Below are 17,658 nucleotides of genomic sequence, written 5' to 3'. Positions count from 1 at the left end.
CCAAGCCAATACTTCATTCATAGTAAGCAGCCAGAGAGCGTAGTCAGGGCCATGCCATCACCAAGAACTGATGTAGTGAAGATTTTCGCTGGTCCAAGCCAATACTTCATTCATAGTAAGCAGCCAGAGAGCGTAGTCAGGGCCATGCCATCACCAAGAACTGATGTAGTGAAGATTTTCGCTGGTCCAAGCCAATACTTCATTCATAGTAAGCAGCCAGAGAGCGTAGTCAGGGCCATGCCATCACCAAGAACTGATGTAGTGAAGATTTTCGCTGGTCCAAGCCAATACTTCATTCATAGTAAGCAGCCAGAGAGCATAGTCAGGGCCATGCCATCACCAAGAACTGATGTAGTGAAGATTTTTGCTGGTCCAAGCCAATACTTCATTCATAGTAAGCAGCCAGAGAGCGTAGTCAGGGCCATGCCATCACCAAGAACTGATGTAGTGAAGATTTTCGCTGGTCCAAGCCAATACTTCATTCATAGTAAGCAGCCAGAGAGCGTAGTCAGAGCCATGCCATCACCAAGAACTGATGTAGTGAAGATTTTCGCTGGTCCAAGCCAATAGTTCATTCATAGTAAGCAGCCAGAGAGCGTAGTCAGGGCCATGCCATCACCAAGAACTGATGTAGTGAAGATTTTCGCTGGTCCAAGCCAATACTTCATTCATAGTAAGCAGCCAGAGAGCGTAGTCAGGGCCATGCCATCACCAAGAACTGATGTAGTGAAGATTTTCGCTGGTCCAAGCCAATGCTTCATTCATAGAAAGCAGCCAGAGAGCGTAGTCAGGGCCATGCCATCACCAAGAACTGATGAAGTGAAGATTTTCGCTGGTCCAAGCCAATACTTCATTCATAGTAAGCAGCCAGAGAGCGTAGTCAGGGCCATGCCATCACCAAGAACTGATGTAGTGAAGATTTTCGCTGGTCCAAGCCAATACTTCATTCATAGTAAGCAGCCAGAGAGCGTAGTCAGGGCCATGCCATCACCAAGAACTGATGTAGTGAAGATTTTCGCTGGTCCAAGCCAATACTTCATTCATAGTAAGCAGCCAGAGAGCGTAGTCAGAGCCATGCCATCACCAAGAACTGATGTAGTGAAGATTTTCGCTGGTCCAAGCCAATACTTCATTCATAGTAAGCAGCCAGAGAGCGTAGTCAGAGCCATGCCATCACCAAGAACTGATGTAGTGAAGATTTTCGCTGGTCCAAGCCAATAGTTCATTCATAGTAAGCAGCCAGAGAGCGTAGTCAGGGCCATGCCATCACCAAGAACTGATGTAGTGAAGATTTTCGCTGGTCCAAGCCAATACTTCATTCATAGTAAGCAGCCAGAGAGCGTAGTCAGGGCCATGCCATCACCAAGAACTGATGTAGTGAAGATTTTCGCTGGTCCAAGCCAATACTTCATTCATAGAAAGCAGCCAGAGAGCGTAGTCAGGGCCATGCCATCACCAAGAACTGATGAAGTGAAGATTTTCGCTGGTCCAAGCCAATACTTCATTCATAGTAAGCAGCCAGAGAGCGTAGTCAGGGCCATGCCATCACCAAGAACTGATGTAGTGAAGATTTTCGCTGGTCCAAGCCAATACTTCATTCATAGTAAGCAGCCAGAGAGCGTAGTCAGGGCCATGCCATCACCAAGAACTGATGTAGTGAAGATTTTCGCTGGTCCAAGCCAATACTTCATTCTTAGTAAGCAGCCAGAGAGCGTAGTCAGGGCCATGCCATCACCAAGAACTGATGTAGTGAAGATTTTCGCTGGTCCAAGCCAATACTTCATTCATAGTAAGCAGCCAGAGAGCGTAGTCAGAGCCATGCCATCACCAAGAACTGATGTAGTGAAGATTTTCACTGGTCCAAGCTAATACTTCATTCATAGTAAGCAGCCAGAGAGCGTAGTCAGGGCCATGCCATCACCAAGAACTGATGTAGTGAAGATTTTCGCTGGTCCAAGCCAATACTTCATTCATAGTAAGCAGCCAGAGAGCGTAGTCAGGGCCATGCCATCACCAAGAACTGATGTAGTGAAGATTTTCACTGGTCCAAGCTAATACTTCATTCATAGTAAGCAGCCAGAGAGCGTATTCAGAGCCATGCCATCACCAAGAACTGATGTAGTGAAGATTTTCACTGGTCCAAGCCAATACTTCATTCATAGTAAGCAGCCAGAGAGCGTAGTCAGGGCCATGCCATCACCAAGAACTGATGTAGTGAAGATTTTCGCCGGTCCAAGCCAATACTTCATTCTTAGTAAGTAGCCAGAGAGCGTAGTCAGGGCCATGCCATCACCAAGAACTGATATAGTGAAGATTTTCTCTGGTCCAAGCCAATACTTCATTCATAGTAAGCAGCCAGAGAGCGTAGTCAGGGCCATGCCATCACCAAGAACTGATGTAGTGAAGATTTTCGCTGGTCCAAGCCAATACTTCATTCTTAGTAAGTAGCCAGAGAGCGTAGTCAGGGCCATGCCATCACCAAGAACTGATGTAGTGAAGATTTTCGCTGGTCCAAGCCAATACTTCATTCTTAGTAAGTAGCCAGAGAGCGTAGTCAGAGCCATGCCATCACCAAGAACTGATATAGTGAAGATTTTCTCTGGTCCAAGCCAATACTTCATTCATAGTAAGCAGCCAGAGAGCGTAGTCAGGGCCATGCCATCACCAAGAACTGATGTAGTGAAGATTTTCGCTGGTCCAAGCCAATACTTCATTCATAGTAAGCAGCCAAAGAGCGTAGTCAGGGCCATGCCATCACCAAGAACTGATGTAGTGAAGATTTTCGCTGGTCCAAGCCAATACTTCATTCATAGTAAGCAGCCAGAGAGCGTAGTCAGAGCCATGCCATCACCAAGAACTGATGTAGTGAAGATTTTCGCTGGTCCAAGCCAATACTTCATTCATAGTAAGCAGCCAGAGAGCGTAGTCAGGGCCATGCCATCACCAAGAACTGATGTAGTGAAGATTTTCGCTGGTCCAAGCCAATACTTCATTCATAGTAAGCAGCCAGAGAGCGTAGTCAGAGCCATGCCATCACCAAGAACTGATGTAGTGAAGATTTTCGCTGGTCCAAGCCAATACTTCATTCATAGTAAGCAGCCAGAGAGCGTAGTCAGAGCCATGTCATCACCAAGAACTGATGTAGTGAAGATTTTCTCTGGTCCAAGCTAATACTTCATTCTTAGTAAGCAGCCAGAGAGCGTAGTCAGAGCCATGCCATCACCAAGAACTGATGTAGTGAAGATTTTCACTGGTCCAAGCTAATACTTCGTTCTTAGTAAGCAGCCAGAGAGCGTAGTCAGGGCCATGCCATCACCAAGAACTGATATAGTGAAGATTTTCGCTGGTCCAAGCTAATACTTCATTCTTAGTAAGCAGCCAGAGAGCGTAGTCAGAGCCATGCCATCACCAAGAACTGATGTAGTGAAGATTTTCACTGGTCCAAGCTAATACTTCATTCTTAGTAAGCAGCCAGATAGCGTAGTCAGGGCCATGCCATCACCAAGAACTGATATAGTGAAGATTTTCACTGGTCCAAGCTAATACTTCATTCGTAAGCAGCCAGAGAGCGCAGTCAGAGCCATGCCTTCACCAAGAACTGATATAGTGAAGATTTTCACTGGTCCAAGCTAATACTTCATTCTTAGTAAGCAGCCAGAGAGCGCAGTCAGAGCCATGCCATCACCAAGAACTTGATATAGTGAAGATTTTCGCTGGTCCAAGCTAATACTTCATTCTTAGTAAGCAGCCAGAGAGCGCAGTCAGAGCCATGCCATCACCAAGAACTGATATAGTGAAGATTTTCGCTGGTCCAAGCTAATACTTCATTCTTAGTAAGCAGCCAGAGAGCGTAGTCAGGGCCATGCCATCACCAAGAACTGATATAGTGAAGATTTTCTCTGGTCCAAGCCAATACTTCATTCATAGTAAGCAGCCAGAGAGCATAGTCAGAGCCATGCCATCACCAAGAACTGATGTAGTGAAGATTTTCGCTGGTCCAAGCCAATACTTCATTCATAGTAAGCAGCCAGAGAGCGTAGTCAGAGCCATGCCATCACCAAGAACTGATGTAGTGAAGATTTTCACTGGTCCAAGCTAATACTTCATTCTTAGTAAGCAGCCAGAGAGCGTAGTCAGGGCCATGCCATCACCAAGAACTGATGTAGTGAAGATTTTCGCTGGTCCAAGCCAATACTTCATTCATAGTAAGCAGCCAGAGAGCGTAGTCAGAGCCATGCCATCACCAAGATCTGATGTAGTGAAGATTTTCACTGGTCCAAGCTAATACTTCATTCTTAGTAAGCAGCCAGAGAGCGTAGTCAGGGCCATGCCATCACCAAGAACTGATGTAGTGAAGATTTTCGCTGGTCCAAGCCAATACTTCATTCATAGTAAGCAGCCAGAGAGCGTAGTCAGAGCCATGCCATCACCAAGAACTGATGTAGTGAAGATTTTCGCTGGTCCAAGCCAATACTTCATTCATAGTAAGCAGCCAGAGAGCGTAGTCAGGGTCATGCCATCACCAAGAACTGATGTAGTGAAGATTTTCGCTGGTCCAAGCCAATACTTCATTCATAGTAAGCAACCAGAGAGCGTAGTCAAAGCCATGCCATCACCAAGAACTGATGTAGTGAAGATTTTCGCTGGTCCAAGCCAATACTTCATTCATAGTAAGCAGCCAGAGAGCGTAGTCAGGGCCATGCCATCACCAAGAACTGATGTAGTGAAGATTTTCGCTGGTCCAAGCCAATACTTCATTCATAGTAAGCAGCCAGAGAGCGTAGTCAGGGCCATGCCATCACCAAGAACTGATGTAGTGAAGATTTTCGCTGGTCCAAGCCAATACTTCATTCATAGTAAGCAGCCAGAGAGCGTAGTCAGGGCCATGCCATCACCAAGAACTGATGTAGTGAAGATTTTCGCTGGTCCAAGCCAATACTTCATTCATAGTAAGCAGCCAGAGAGCGTAGTCAGAGCCATGCCATCACCAAGAACTGATGTAGTGAAGATTTTCGCTGGTCCAAGCCAATACTTCATTCATAGTAAGCAGCCAGAGAGCGTAGTCAGGGCCATGCCATCACCAAGAACTGATGGAGTGAAGATTTTCGCTGGTCCAAGCCAATACTTCATTCATAGTAAGCAGCCAGAGAGCGTAGTCAGGGCCATGCCATCACCAAGAACTGATGTAGTGAAGATTTTCGCTGGTCCAAGCCAATACTTCATTCATAGTAAGCAGCCAGAGAGCGTAGTCAGAGCCATGCCATCACCAAGAACTGATGTAGTGAAGATTTTCGCTGGTCCAAGCCAATAGTTAATTCATAGTAAGCAGCCAGAGAGCGTAGTCAGGGCCATGCCATCACCAAGAACTGATGTAGTGAAGATTTTCGCTGGTCCAAGCCAATACTTCATTCATAGTAAGCAGCCAGAGAGCGTAGTCAGGGCCATGCCATCACCAAGAACTGATGTAGTGAAGATTTTCGCTGGTCCAAGCCAATACTTCATTCATAGTAAGCAGCCAGAGAGCGTAGTCAGGGCCATGCCATCACCAAGAACTGATGAAGTGAAGATTTTCGCTGGTCCAAGCCAATACTTCATTCATAGTAAGCAGCCAGAGAGCGTAGTCAGGGCCATGCCATCACCAAGAACTGATGTAGTGAAGATTTTCGCTGGTCCAAGCCAATACTTCATTCATAGTAAGCAGCCAGAGAGCGTAGTCAGGGCCATGCCATCACCAAGAACTGATGTAGTGAAGATTTTCGCTGGTCCAAGCCAATACTTCATTCATAGTAAGCAGCCAGAGAGCGTAGTCAGAGCCATGCCATCACCAAGAACTGATGTAGTGAAGATTTTCGCTGGTCCAAGCCAATACTTCATTCATAGTAAGCAGCCAGAGAGCGTAGTCAGGGCCATGCCATCACCAAGAACTGATGTAGTGAAGATTTTCGCTGGTCCAAGCCAATACTTCATTCTTAGTAAGCAGCCAGAGAGCGTAGTCAGGGCCATGCCATCACCAAGAACTGATGTAGTGAAGATTTTCGCTGGTCCAAGCCAATACTTCATTCATAGTAAGCAGCCAGAGAGCGTAGTCAGAGCCATGCCATCACCAAGAACTGATGTAGTGAAGATTTTCACTGGTCCAAGCTAATACTTCATTCATAGTAAGCAGCCAGAGAGCGTAGTCAGGGCCATGCCATCACCAAGAACTGATGTAGTGAAGATTTTCGCTGGTCCAAGCCAATACTTCATTCATAGTAAGCAGCCAGAGAGCGTAGTCAGGGCCATGCCATCACCAAGAACTGATGTAGTGAAGATTTTCACTGGTCCAAGCTAATACTTCATTCATAGTAAGCAGCCAGAGAGCGTAGTCAGAGCCATGCCATCACCAAGAACTGATGTAGTGAAGATTTTCACTGGTCCAAGCCAATACTTCATTCATAGTAAGCAGCCAGAGAGCGTAGTCAGGGCCATGCCATCACCAAGAACTGATGTAGTGAAGATTTTCGCCGGTCCAAGCCAATACTTCATTCTTAGTAAGTAGCCAGAGAGCGTAGTCAGGGCCATGCCATCACCAAGAACTGATATAGTGAAGATTTTCTGTGGTCCAAGCCAATACTTCATTCATAGTAAGCAGCCAGAGAGCGTAGTCAGGGCCATGCCATCACCAAGAACTGATGTAGTGAAGATTTTCGCTGGTCCAAGCCAATACTTCATTCTTAGTAAGTAGCCAGAGAGCGTAGTCAGGGCCATGCCATCACCAAGAACTGATGTAGTGAAGATTTTCACTGGTCCAAGCCAATACTTCATTCATAGTAAGCAGCCAGAGAGCGTAGTCAGGGCCATGCCATCACCAAGAACTGATGTAGTGAAGATTTTCGCTGGTCCAAGCCAATACTTCATTCTTAGTAAGTAGCCAGAGAGCGTAGTCAGGGCCATGCCATCACCAAGAACTGATGTAGTGAAGATTTTCACTGGTCCAAGCCAATACTTCATTCATAGTAAGCAGCCAGAGAGCGTAGTCAGGGCCATGCCATCACCAAGAACTGATGTAGTGAAGATTTTCGCTGGTCCAAGCCAATACTTCATTCTTAGTAAGCAGCCAGAGAGCGTAGTCAGGGCCATGCCATCACCAAGAACTGATGTAGTGAAGATTTTCGCTGGTCCAAGCCAATACTTCATTCTTAGTAAGTAGCCAGAGAGCGTAGTCAGGGCCATGCCATCACCAAGAACTGATGTAGTGAAGATTTTCACTGGTCCAAGCCAATACTTCATTCATAGTAAGCAGCCAGAGAGCGTAGTCAGGGCCATGCCATCACCAAGAACTGATGTAGTGAAGATTTTCGCTGGTCCAAGCCAATACTTCATTCTTAGTAAGTAGCCAGAGAGCGTAGTCAGGGCCATGCCATCACCAAGAACTGATGTAGTGAAGATTTTCACTGGTCCTAGCCAATACTTCATTCATAGTAAGCAGCCAGAGAGCGTAGTCAGGGCCATGCCATCACCAAGAACTGATATAGTGAAGATTTTCTCTGGTCCAAGCCAATACTTCATTCATAGTAAGCAGCCAGAGAGCGTAGTCAGAGCCATGCCATCACCAAGAACTGATGTAGTGAAGATTTTCACTGGTCCAAACTAATACTTCATTCTTAGTAAGCAGCCAGAGAGCGTAGTCAGAGCCATGCCATCACCAAGAACTGATGTAGTGAAGATTTTCACTGGTCCAAGCCAATACTTCATTCATAGTAAGCAGCCAGAGAGCGTAGTCAGAGCCATGCCATCACCAAGAACTGATGTAGTGAAGATTTTCGCTGGTCCAAGCCAATACTTCATTCATAGTAAGCAGCCAGAGAGCGTAGTCAGAGCCATGCCATCACCAAGAACTGATGTAGTGAAGATTTTCACTGGTCCAAGCTAATACTTCATTCTTAGTAAGCAGCCAGAGAGCGTAGTCAGAGCCATGCCATCACCAAGAACTGATGTAGTGAAGATTTTCGCTGGTCCAAGCCAATACTTCATTCTTAGTAAGTAGCCAGAGAGCGTAGTCAGAGCCATGCCATCACCAAGAACTGATATAGTGAAGATTTTCTCTGGTCCAAGCCAATACTTCATTCATAGTAAGCAGCCAGAGAGCGTAGTCAGGGCCATGCCATCACCAAGAACTGATGTAGTGAAGATTTTCGCTGGTCCAAGCCAATACTTCATTCATAGTAAGCAGCCAGAGAGCGTAGTCAGAGCCATGCCATCACCAAGAACTGATGTAGTGAAGATTTTCACTGGTCCAAGCTAATACTTCATTCTTAGTAAGCAGCCAGAGAGCGTAGTCAGGGCCATGCCATCACCAAGAACTGATGTAGTGAAGATTTTCGCTGGTCCAAGCCAATACTTCATTCATAGTAAGCAGCCAGAGAGCGTAGTCAGAGCCATGCCATCACCAAGAACTGATGTAGTGAAGATTTTCACTGGTCCAAGCTAATACTTCATTCTTAGTAAGCAGCCAGAGAGTGTAGTCAGGGCCATGCCATCACCAAGAACTGATATAGTGAAGATTTTCTCTGGTCCAAGCCAATACTTCATTCATAGTAAGCAGCCAGAGAGCGTAGTCAGAGCCATGCCATCACCAAGAACTGATGTAGTGAAGATTTTCACTGGTCCAAGCTAATACTTCATTCTTAGTAAGCAGCCAGAGAGTGTAGTCAGGGCCATGCCATCACCAAGAACTGATATAGTGAAGATTTTCTCCGGTCCAAGCTAATACTTCATTCATAGTAAGCAGCCAGAGAGCGTAGTCAGAGCCATGCCATCACCAAGAACTGATGTAGTGAAGATTTTCGCTGGTCCAAGCCAATACTTCATTCATAGTAAGCAGCCAGAGAGCGTAGTCAGAGCCATGCCATCACCAAGAACTGATATAGTGAAGATTTTCGCTGGTCCAAGCTAATACTTCATTCTTAGTAAGTAGCCAGAGAGCACAGTCAGAGCCATGCCATCACCAAGAACTGATGTAGTGAAGATTTTCGCTGGTCCAAGCCAATACTTCATTCATAGTAAGCAGCCAGAGAGCGTAGTCAGAGCCATGCCATCATCAAGAACTCATATAGTGAAGATTTTCGCTGGTCCAAGCTAATACTTCATTCTTAGTAAGCAGCCAGAGAGCACAGTCAGAGCCATGCCATCACCAAGAACTGATATGAAGATTTTTCGCTGGCCCAAGCTACTTTACTATAGTCGGGTACTACTGTATTTTTTTTTGTAGATGCTTCACCCCATTGCATTTAATGCGCTGCAGAGAAGTGACTGGCAGTCAACTGCCATTGCACTTGTGCTCTTTGTTTCACGTGTCCGCAGTCTAGTCCTGTGCGAATAGCATTCAATAATTTTGAATTCGGCCGTATAGTAAAGTATTCTATATTTGTTTTCGAACTGAAAGTTTGGTATTTTGGAATATTGAAGTATTCTTTTCGAGCAAATAACGTTTCTGGAACTCTTGCTTCGTACTCTGCGATGGCAACGCGGCATGCATGTAACCAAAGTCCCGACTCCACGCCGCGTGCCTGCTCTCTTGTGCTTACGTTGGAGCTGGTCTGTGCATGCTTCCATCTATTGCCGCAAGCATGCGCTACCTGCGGTGCACACGCATCGTAACCGGCATGGTGGCATAGATCAGTAGAGAGATTTAGCATAGTGCAATCTGCTTCTATGCGCCGCTAATGCGCACACGCAGATTGGTCCTGACGGGGTAGGCGTGCGAGCAGCTGGCCGACACCTGGCACCTTGTGTCGTCCTCAGAGTGATCTGCGCATGCGTAGTGGCTCTGCAGAATCAGATCGCCGTAACGGCCGCGGATCGCACTTTGCTAATCTTCTCTATAGGAGAGCACACGGTTCTTTTGACTTTGGTGGTACAAATTTGAGCTGACTGCAGATGCAGCAGTCACAGCGTGAACATGAAGCGTAGCTAGCACGAAGCACATTGGCACGGGTGCCCCTTTCCAATGCTTGACGAAGGGGTGGCGCCGGGTGTGCACTGCATAGTGCATTTGCCTAGCAGGTGTCCATGGAGGGGTCACTTATAAGCAACAGCTGCTGAACGACACAGTCGCAGTTAAGACCGGCACAGGGGGCTCTTATAGACAGGTCTCATGCCCCACAAATATGTCAGCTGTCCGCTCCACATGGTGGCCAACTCTCCAATTTTCCAATGGCCACTTTTGCATGACGTTGACACAGCTTCAATGAGCGTGATAAAGTTTGATGCAGTCTCTCTTTAATTCTCTTCTTTCATGTAATGGCCAAATGTGTTCGAAAAATGCATGTTTTTTAAAATGCCTGTTGTGTCATTCAACCGTTTGTGTACTAGAAGTATTCAAAATGTTCGCTTTGAAGTTATTAGAAGAAAAGTAGTATTAGGTTCCAATTCATTTCAAACCAAAAAACCACCATTTGCACATGCTTACCCCAGACTGCATGCCTGTATTTTCGTGCTCCATCCCCATTGCAATGACGCACTGCAAAGAAGCCACCCTTGGCTGTCTAACCGCCCCTGTAGCTTTGCTGATGTCGCACGCCCCTAGGCCTCTGCCAGCTCCTATGTTAGTGCACTTACATTGGTCACTGGACTTATTGTAGGATCAGAACTTGCCAAGTTATGAGCGTACTTACTAAGGAATCATGTTATGCAGAAAAGTATTAGCCAGAAGTAAAAACAGTGCTAATCTAAGTGACTTTTATTGCTCACGATCTCGGATATATGAATTGGGAACATTTCAGTGAGGTTCTGCGATCTATGTTACATGAAAATAATGAATAAAATGGCCTTGCAGTGAGAAAGTAATTGCAGAAAGGCCATAACTTGCAGTGTGTTGACATGGCATTCCTTTCTCAACGTGCAGTTCACACTTCAGCTGTCGCTGGCGGGCTTTGCTGAGTTCGTGATGCACCTGACACGGCTGAACCCAGACATGATGTACCTGCACCAGGATTCGGGACTCATGAACTTCTCATACTTCAAGTTCGATGTTGATGACATCTCAGGTGAGGTTTTCATGGCCACCCTTTTGTCAGTGCTGCATGGCGGGAACTAACCTAGAAAGATAACTCAACTCATGATCATGGCTAGTTGTGGGCGTCTTTGTCAGTCAGGCTGCAGCCGAAATTTCTATCACCTGAGATTCTATTCCAAGAGAGAACTAGGTCAGCAAGCCATTTTATGACAGTGGTGCAGTAAAATCTCGATGATACAAATTCCTCGGGAGCTCGCGAAATATTCGTATGATCCCGAATTCGTATGATACAAAACAGGCCAACTTCAACACGAAAGTGCATAAAAACTTTATTATGCTGAAGTACATCCGTCCAAAAAAGTCTGTAGTGCACTTCTGCACTTTCCTGCCCTCGATGTCGCTGACCAGCCCTGTCTGAAACACGTAAAACTGTGCAGCAGTTTCGTCGCTCACATTGGCGGCACTGACGGTGCGGCGCAGGACATCAAGAGCGTGAAAGGTTTCTGCCAGTGATGGCTGTTGCTCTGACGCATCGGCATCTTCACAATCACTGTCAGGCTCCTCGAGTTCATCTCCGTCTGCTTCATTGATTAACTCTTCGATGGTTCTTAACCCGCATGTAGCAGCATTGTCATCCACGGCTAAGAAGTCATGAGCCGAAAACTTGAGTTGTGAAACTGTCCCAGCCTTGAATCGTGAAATCCTCACCGGGCTTTTGATTATTTTCTGTTGGAGCCAGATCAGGTCCCATGTTGAATCCATATTTTCTAAAACAATTCGAGATTGTGCCTGCAGTCACATTGTCGTAACACATGGCTAAGAAGTGCACTGCACCTAACAGACTTATCCTCAAATGCACATCTTTGTGCTCAATTTTCGACAAAAGACGCCTCACTAAATGTCCTTTGAAGTGATGCTTAACGTTACGAATGATTCCAGCGTCTAGTGGCTGCAGATGGCTGGTAGTGTTTGCTGGCAAGAAACTGTGATGTTGTTGAAAATCATTTGCTTTGGGTGGGCAGAACACTGGTCGACAAAAAGCAGAATCGTTCGATTTTTTATTCCATTTTACAGTCCAGGTTTGTGAGGAAGTCACGAAATGAATCTGCAATCATTCAGGCCTTTCGGTTCCCTCTGTACAAAACAGGCAAACGTCCTGCCGATTGGAAACACCTCTGCTGCTTGGACTTCCTGATGGCTAAGCTGCAGCTTCTCCAAGCCGTCAGCGGTGCAGCGAAAAAGCACTGTCACTCGTTCCTTGCTTTTCTGGCCGCCCTGGAATGCCTGGCCTTTCACGCACAAAGTCCTCTCCGGTCGCAGATTGAAGAAGAGGCCCGCCTCATCGGCATTAAATATGTCGCGCGGCTCATACTCTAAAATCAAAGCTGGCAGCGCGTTCAGCCAGTAGTCGACAGCTAACTCATCCACTTTCTTTCCTTCACCAGAGACGACACAAGTCTGTGCCTCTCTTTAAGGGGGGATGAGGGTCTTGAAAACTTTTTTTTTATTTCTGAACATATCTTCCTGAAAATTGGCATGCAGATATACCTTTGAATGCTAATCCCAAATATATATTCAGATTTTATATATCTCATCTAGAAATGAAGATATGGCAAAATAATTTATGCCACTTAGGTCTTTTCTTACGGGCCATTATGGTGATTTCTTAATTAAAAAAACTAGTTTTAAAGTAATGCTGTCATTCTTAAGGGCCCATTGCACATCCTAAAGCTAAAGAAATTTTTAAAAAGTCATCACATAGGTCATGAATGAATAACAAAGTAGGAGAAAAAAAAACAATGTGGGAGTAATTAGCTTAGATCTGACCTAATTGCTAGTCTATTCGGTTTAATGAAAATTGAAAAGCTTTAGGATGTAGCTGAGGTGTTGCTGAAAAAAATGATACCTACTTCAATAAAATCAGTCGATGCAAACATTATAAAAAGTTCCGTAAGGCAAAGGCATTTGATCGAAAAAGCAAAGCTGAGAAAATTGCATTCAAAGTTTTGCTTACTCTGCCATTTTTGTTTACTGATCATATGGAAAAATTTAATGCTTTAGCATGCTGCCCAGTCATCGCTGAACAAAATAACACCAAATTTACAGAAATCTGTTCATGTAAAGAATATGAAAACCTCTGTATTGCATTGGCACTTGACAAAAAAAAGCTCCGAAAATCACTTGCTATATTCTTTGAATCTGCCACACATTCACAAAAGTCCTGGGCAGTAGTCCTGGGTGCTGTCAGGCTTGTGCTTCTTGGCCATCCTCTTCTTCACCTTTTCAGCATTGGTGTGACCCTTATCAGACCTGCACAGCCTCTGTTTATCTTTTTCAAGGCTCCTACCAATGAGGCAGCTCCCAGGCCTGTAACCAAGCTGTGCTGCAACAGCTCTGCTGGTTGTTGCCATTCCTTGGTTGAAGCGAGAAACTGCTTCTTGCGAGGTTAAAAACAGGACAGTGAGGAGTGTCTAATGCGAATGTTCAAGCTTCAGCTTAGAGCGCACAACGTCTTGGCGCTCTGCCAAGTTCGCCGAGCTCCCCCCCTTCGAGCTCTCCTCAAAATATATATATATTAAAAAAAAAACAAATGATGTTATCAGCGGCGGCAGCGGCTTGGCGCGCTGCCAAGGTCCGCGCTGCGCGTGCTTGTCGAAGCGTTGAGCACGCGAGCTCGGTTCAGCCGCGTCCGTCGGCACGAAGCGGCGTGCGCAAACGCCGAAGTCGACGTTAGGCTTAGGTCAGCCGGCTCGGCCGCTTCCGACGACACGGAATTCGAAGCGGCTTGCAGCGTAGCAAAAGTCGATATTTTCCACGGGCTTAGTCCAGGCACATCCACCGGCACTGCAGAGACTTGTGGTAACACCGAAGTTGACGGCGATCGGCATTGTCCAGCCGCGTCCACCGGCGATGCTGGCGTCAACAGGGTTTGTTCAGCCGCGTCCACCGGCGAAGCTGTTGTTGGCGAGCTCAGTCCAGCCGCATGCACCGAGGGTACAGCAGCTTGCGGCATCACCGAAGCTGCAGTTCTCGACGATGCAGCGCTCTACTTATTCCATGCGCGTCTCTTTTTGCCGACTGCTTTTCGCGTGCTTGCTTTCAAGCGCGCGTCTCGGGCCATCGTGACACACGGAACAGACACCAGGCAGGCAAATACACGCAAAAGCACGAAATTCGGGGCTAAAAGAAGCGATTCAATAGCCAAAATGTCTACAATAACGATAAGGAAAACGGCAGAACGAAAAATACTAGGAAACAAAGAGGAGCGCGAAAAATGACGGGCGTGCAGGCGAAAGCAGACGACGGGAAGGAGCCGAACAACGCGGCCGCGGGGGGGCAAAGCATGCGTCACGGCCAATCAGAGGGCTGCGCCTCGAGGAGCGCCCGTTTTACCCAATCGGCGGCCGTCTCGCGACGCTTTCCCCCCTTGCGAACGGGTACTGATAGCTCCGCTGTGCGAGGGTCTACAGCTTGCCGTAAGGCGCCAAATTGGAGAGCGGGAAACCAGCTTTCAAACGAGACCAAGATGGCGCCGATCGGTTCGCGTCGCGCGGAGCTACGGCAGCTTGAAAATGGGGAAAACCTTCGCGCTTGGCGTTCAATTTCGGCTCACCGACGTTTCTAAATTGCCGTTTTTTTCATACTTTGAGTTGGAATTCAGCTAAAATATTTTGTAGAGGCATAGTTGGGACATTAAAGACTTCAAAATCGCAATTTTTGAAAATTGCCATTTTTGACCATTTTTCGCGATTTCAAGACCCGCGTCCCCCCTTAAATCGGTGCAGCCATCCTCCAGAAGCCTGGAAACCTTCGGTTCCAAGAGAAATCACGATGTTGTCAGCTTTTTCTCGCAGTACCTTGCCATCCACGTTGATGCCAGCCGCTGTGACTTCCCGAAACCATGTCAGCAGGACCTTTTCTAGCTGAACATGCATCGCCGTCTTCGCCTGCTTGATGTTGACACCGTTGTTCTGAGCGTTCTTCAAAATAACATCTCGCTGCCTAACAATGGTGCAGTGTGTCGATGGTGCAAGCCCCAACTCTTTTGCCAAGTCGGCACATTTCTTTGCTGGGTTCTTTGCTGGGTTTTCATCGACGTTCTTGAATGTATCAAGCTTCTCCGTAAAAGAAAGTGCCTCCCACTTCTGCAACATGTCAACAGCGAACGCTTGCACAGTTTACGTCTTTGTCACGTTTGGGCAGACCACTTTGAACTCGGCGAAACGCACACGGCAGCGAAGAACGAGGGAAATGGACGGGCGCAGCCAGCGGCCTCCTGGCCAGCTTCCAGCAGCTGCGAGACAACTTTTTCGGTAGGCCAATGAGCTCTTAGCAAGTGGGTGATGTAGACCTGTCAGGCACGCGACTCACCTTGACTCGTCGGGTTGCTACAGGCAACGCGTTGTAGCTCGTGCCCTTCGAGACCTGTGAAAGGGAGGCGGGGGTAAACAGGGCCAGCGTTGGCAGCGTGCACGGGTGCAAATGTGGATGAATGGCCCAATGACTAATACATTTTCGGTTTGGAATGTGCCGATGGGCACGCCCGTAAGCGGCTGCCGATAGCGGCTGACAATAAGTGGTGGCTGCCAGATAGTGCTCTCGTGTTCTACAGTCAAATCTCGATACAACGAATTTCAAGGGACCACCGAAAATGATTCGTTATTTTGAAATATCGTTAAAGTGAAAGTCGCGTAGAGTAGCGCCAATAATTTGAGATCACCTACCTCAGCTGTACAGCAGCGGGTACGCTGGGAAATAACCGTTTCCGGCCAATAAATACACAGGGTTGAACACACAGCATTTATTTAAAAAAATCGGTGATCTTTTTCTGCTTAGTGGAGGCCAAACGTTGCAAAACAAACGACTCGATGTCGTCGACTTTCTTCTGTACCACCTCGGTCACACTGGCAGAAGCCCCAAGGAAGGCGCGCACCTTCGCAATGGCACTCAACACATCGGAACCCGAGACGCAGTCGTCCGGACGATCAGCGATCTCCGCCTCCACGTCGTCGTCGTCGTCACTGCCATCCTCCGGCTCGCAAGCGCTGCTCACGATGTCCTCGGTTGTGAGCTCCGCCGCCGTCCACGCAGCCGCGTCGCACTCGACGTAATCGTCAAATGTCACCGAGGGGTCTATGGAGAGCTTTTCTTGCGCCTCCACCCACAACTCGCTTGCGTTGTCGTCGTCGTCTTCGCCTTCGCGATCTTGCGGATTGGCTGGCGTTTTCAGTAAACCTGCCTTCCTCCAGCAGTTTCGAATCGTGATGGGACTGACCTTCCACCACGACCCGGTGAGCATCTCCGCGGCCTGCTTGACGTTTATTGCCGTTGGCTGGTTCAGTCGAAGGTTAATCAACAGCCGCTGAACTAGGCGCCTTCGAAATTCGGCCTTCACACTCCTGATTATCCCCTGATCCAGAGGCTGGAGAAGTGAAGTACAATTCGGGGGCAGGAGCTCGAGGCGCACATTCGTCAAGCGAATGTTGACAAGATGCGCTGAGCAGTTGTCGACTATCATCAGGATTTTCCTGCCTTCCTTCTCCATGTCGCTGTCGACCTTGAGGAGCCACTCAGAAAAGATATCGCGCGTCATCCAAGCACGGCTGTTGGCTCGGTAGTCACACGGCAGCGACATTACATTTTTCAAGCAACGGGGCTTTAAAGATTTCCCAATGACGAGAGGCATGAGCTTCTTCGTGCCAGTTGCGTTACAGGCGAACAGCACGGAAATCCGAACCTTCGATTTCTTCCCGCCTTTGCATTTCATTCCCTTAAAATGCATCGTTTTCTCCGGGAGGAGCTGATAGAAGCACGCGGTCTCATCGGCGTTAAAAATGTCATCCTCGGAGTAAGACCGCACGACTTCTTGAAAGTGGCCGTTCGTCCACGCAGCGGCACCCTCTGCGTCCGCTGCTTTTTCTTCTCCGGAGGCCGTCTGCCAGGTGATCCCGTTTCTTTGACGAAAACGGTAGAGCCACCCCGCACTTGCTTCGAAACCATCGACTTCTGCGGTGGATGTAAATTCGTAGTAATGAGGTATTTAACTTGAGTGACAGCGAGAAAATTGCAGTCGTTATTCTGAATTATTCGGTATTTTGAAATTCGTAGTACTGAAAAATTTTTACATTGATAGCATAGGCCTTCGGAAGGGGATTTTCGAAATGTTCGTAATTCTGAAAAAATCGTTAATCTGAGGTTCGCTGTAACGAGATTTGACTGTACTCCTAAAGGTGAAGCTTAAGCATCCTCAAGTTGACATGCAATGTGCGGGGGTTGAATTGCATTCGAGTTGGCTTAAATACGGTAATACAGTCGATCCCGGATATATCGAACTCTTAAGGGGAGACGCGGGTCGAAAAACGGCGATTTTAAGTAAAAAAATCACTTTTGTGTTTTTGACTGCTTTAGTAAACTTGAGCATTCCTCTTTCATGTATGCAAAAATCAGAGCCATGATTGATCTGGAAATTATCGAAAACCCCTGTTAAAGTACTCGCGGTGGCTAGAAAAGGTGCAGATCTGACCCATTTTTGAGCGCGTGAGGCATCAAATCGCGGAATCATACTGCGCTGGGCTTGCGTGAGGAGCTAGGCCTATGCTTTTTCTCCCGGAGGCGGGCTTTGCCGCTGCGCAAACTGCCAAGAAATAATAAAAACAGCATTT

General features: G+C 47.1%; 1 protein-coding gene across 9 annotated transcripts in view; it reads left to right on the top strand.

The window, feature by feature from the left end:
* The window catches only part of Nipped-A (Transcription-associated protein Nipped-A), a 270,630-nt gene that overhangs the window by 237,638 nt on the left and 15,334 nt on the right, over positions 1-17,658 (top strand). For all 9 annotated transcript variants that reach the window (XM_077657537.1, XM_077657536.1, XM_077657532.1 and 6 more), the window contains one exon: positions 10,886-11,027. In XM_077657537.1, coding sequence (XP_077513663.1) covers positions 10,886-11,027 — 142 coding nt within the window. The remainder of the gene's footprint in view (positions 1-10,885; positions 11,028-17,658) is intronic.

Source organism: Amblyomma americanum, chromosome 3 (genome assembly GCF_052857255.1).
Source record: "Amblyomma americanum isolate KBUSLIRL-KWMA chromosome 3, ASM5285725v1, whole genome shotgun sequence".
Taxonomy (NCBI): domain Eukaryota; kingdom Metazoa; phylum Arthropoda; class Arachnida; order Ixodida; family Ixodidae; genus Amblyomma; species Amblyomma americanum.
The sequence above is the reverse complement of the archived record's forward strand: the minus strand, read 5'-3'. Positions and strand labels throughout refer to the sequence as shown.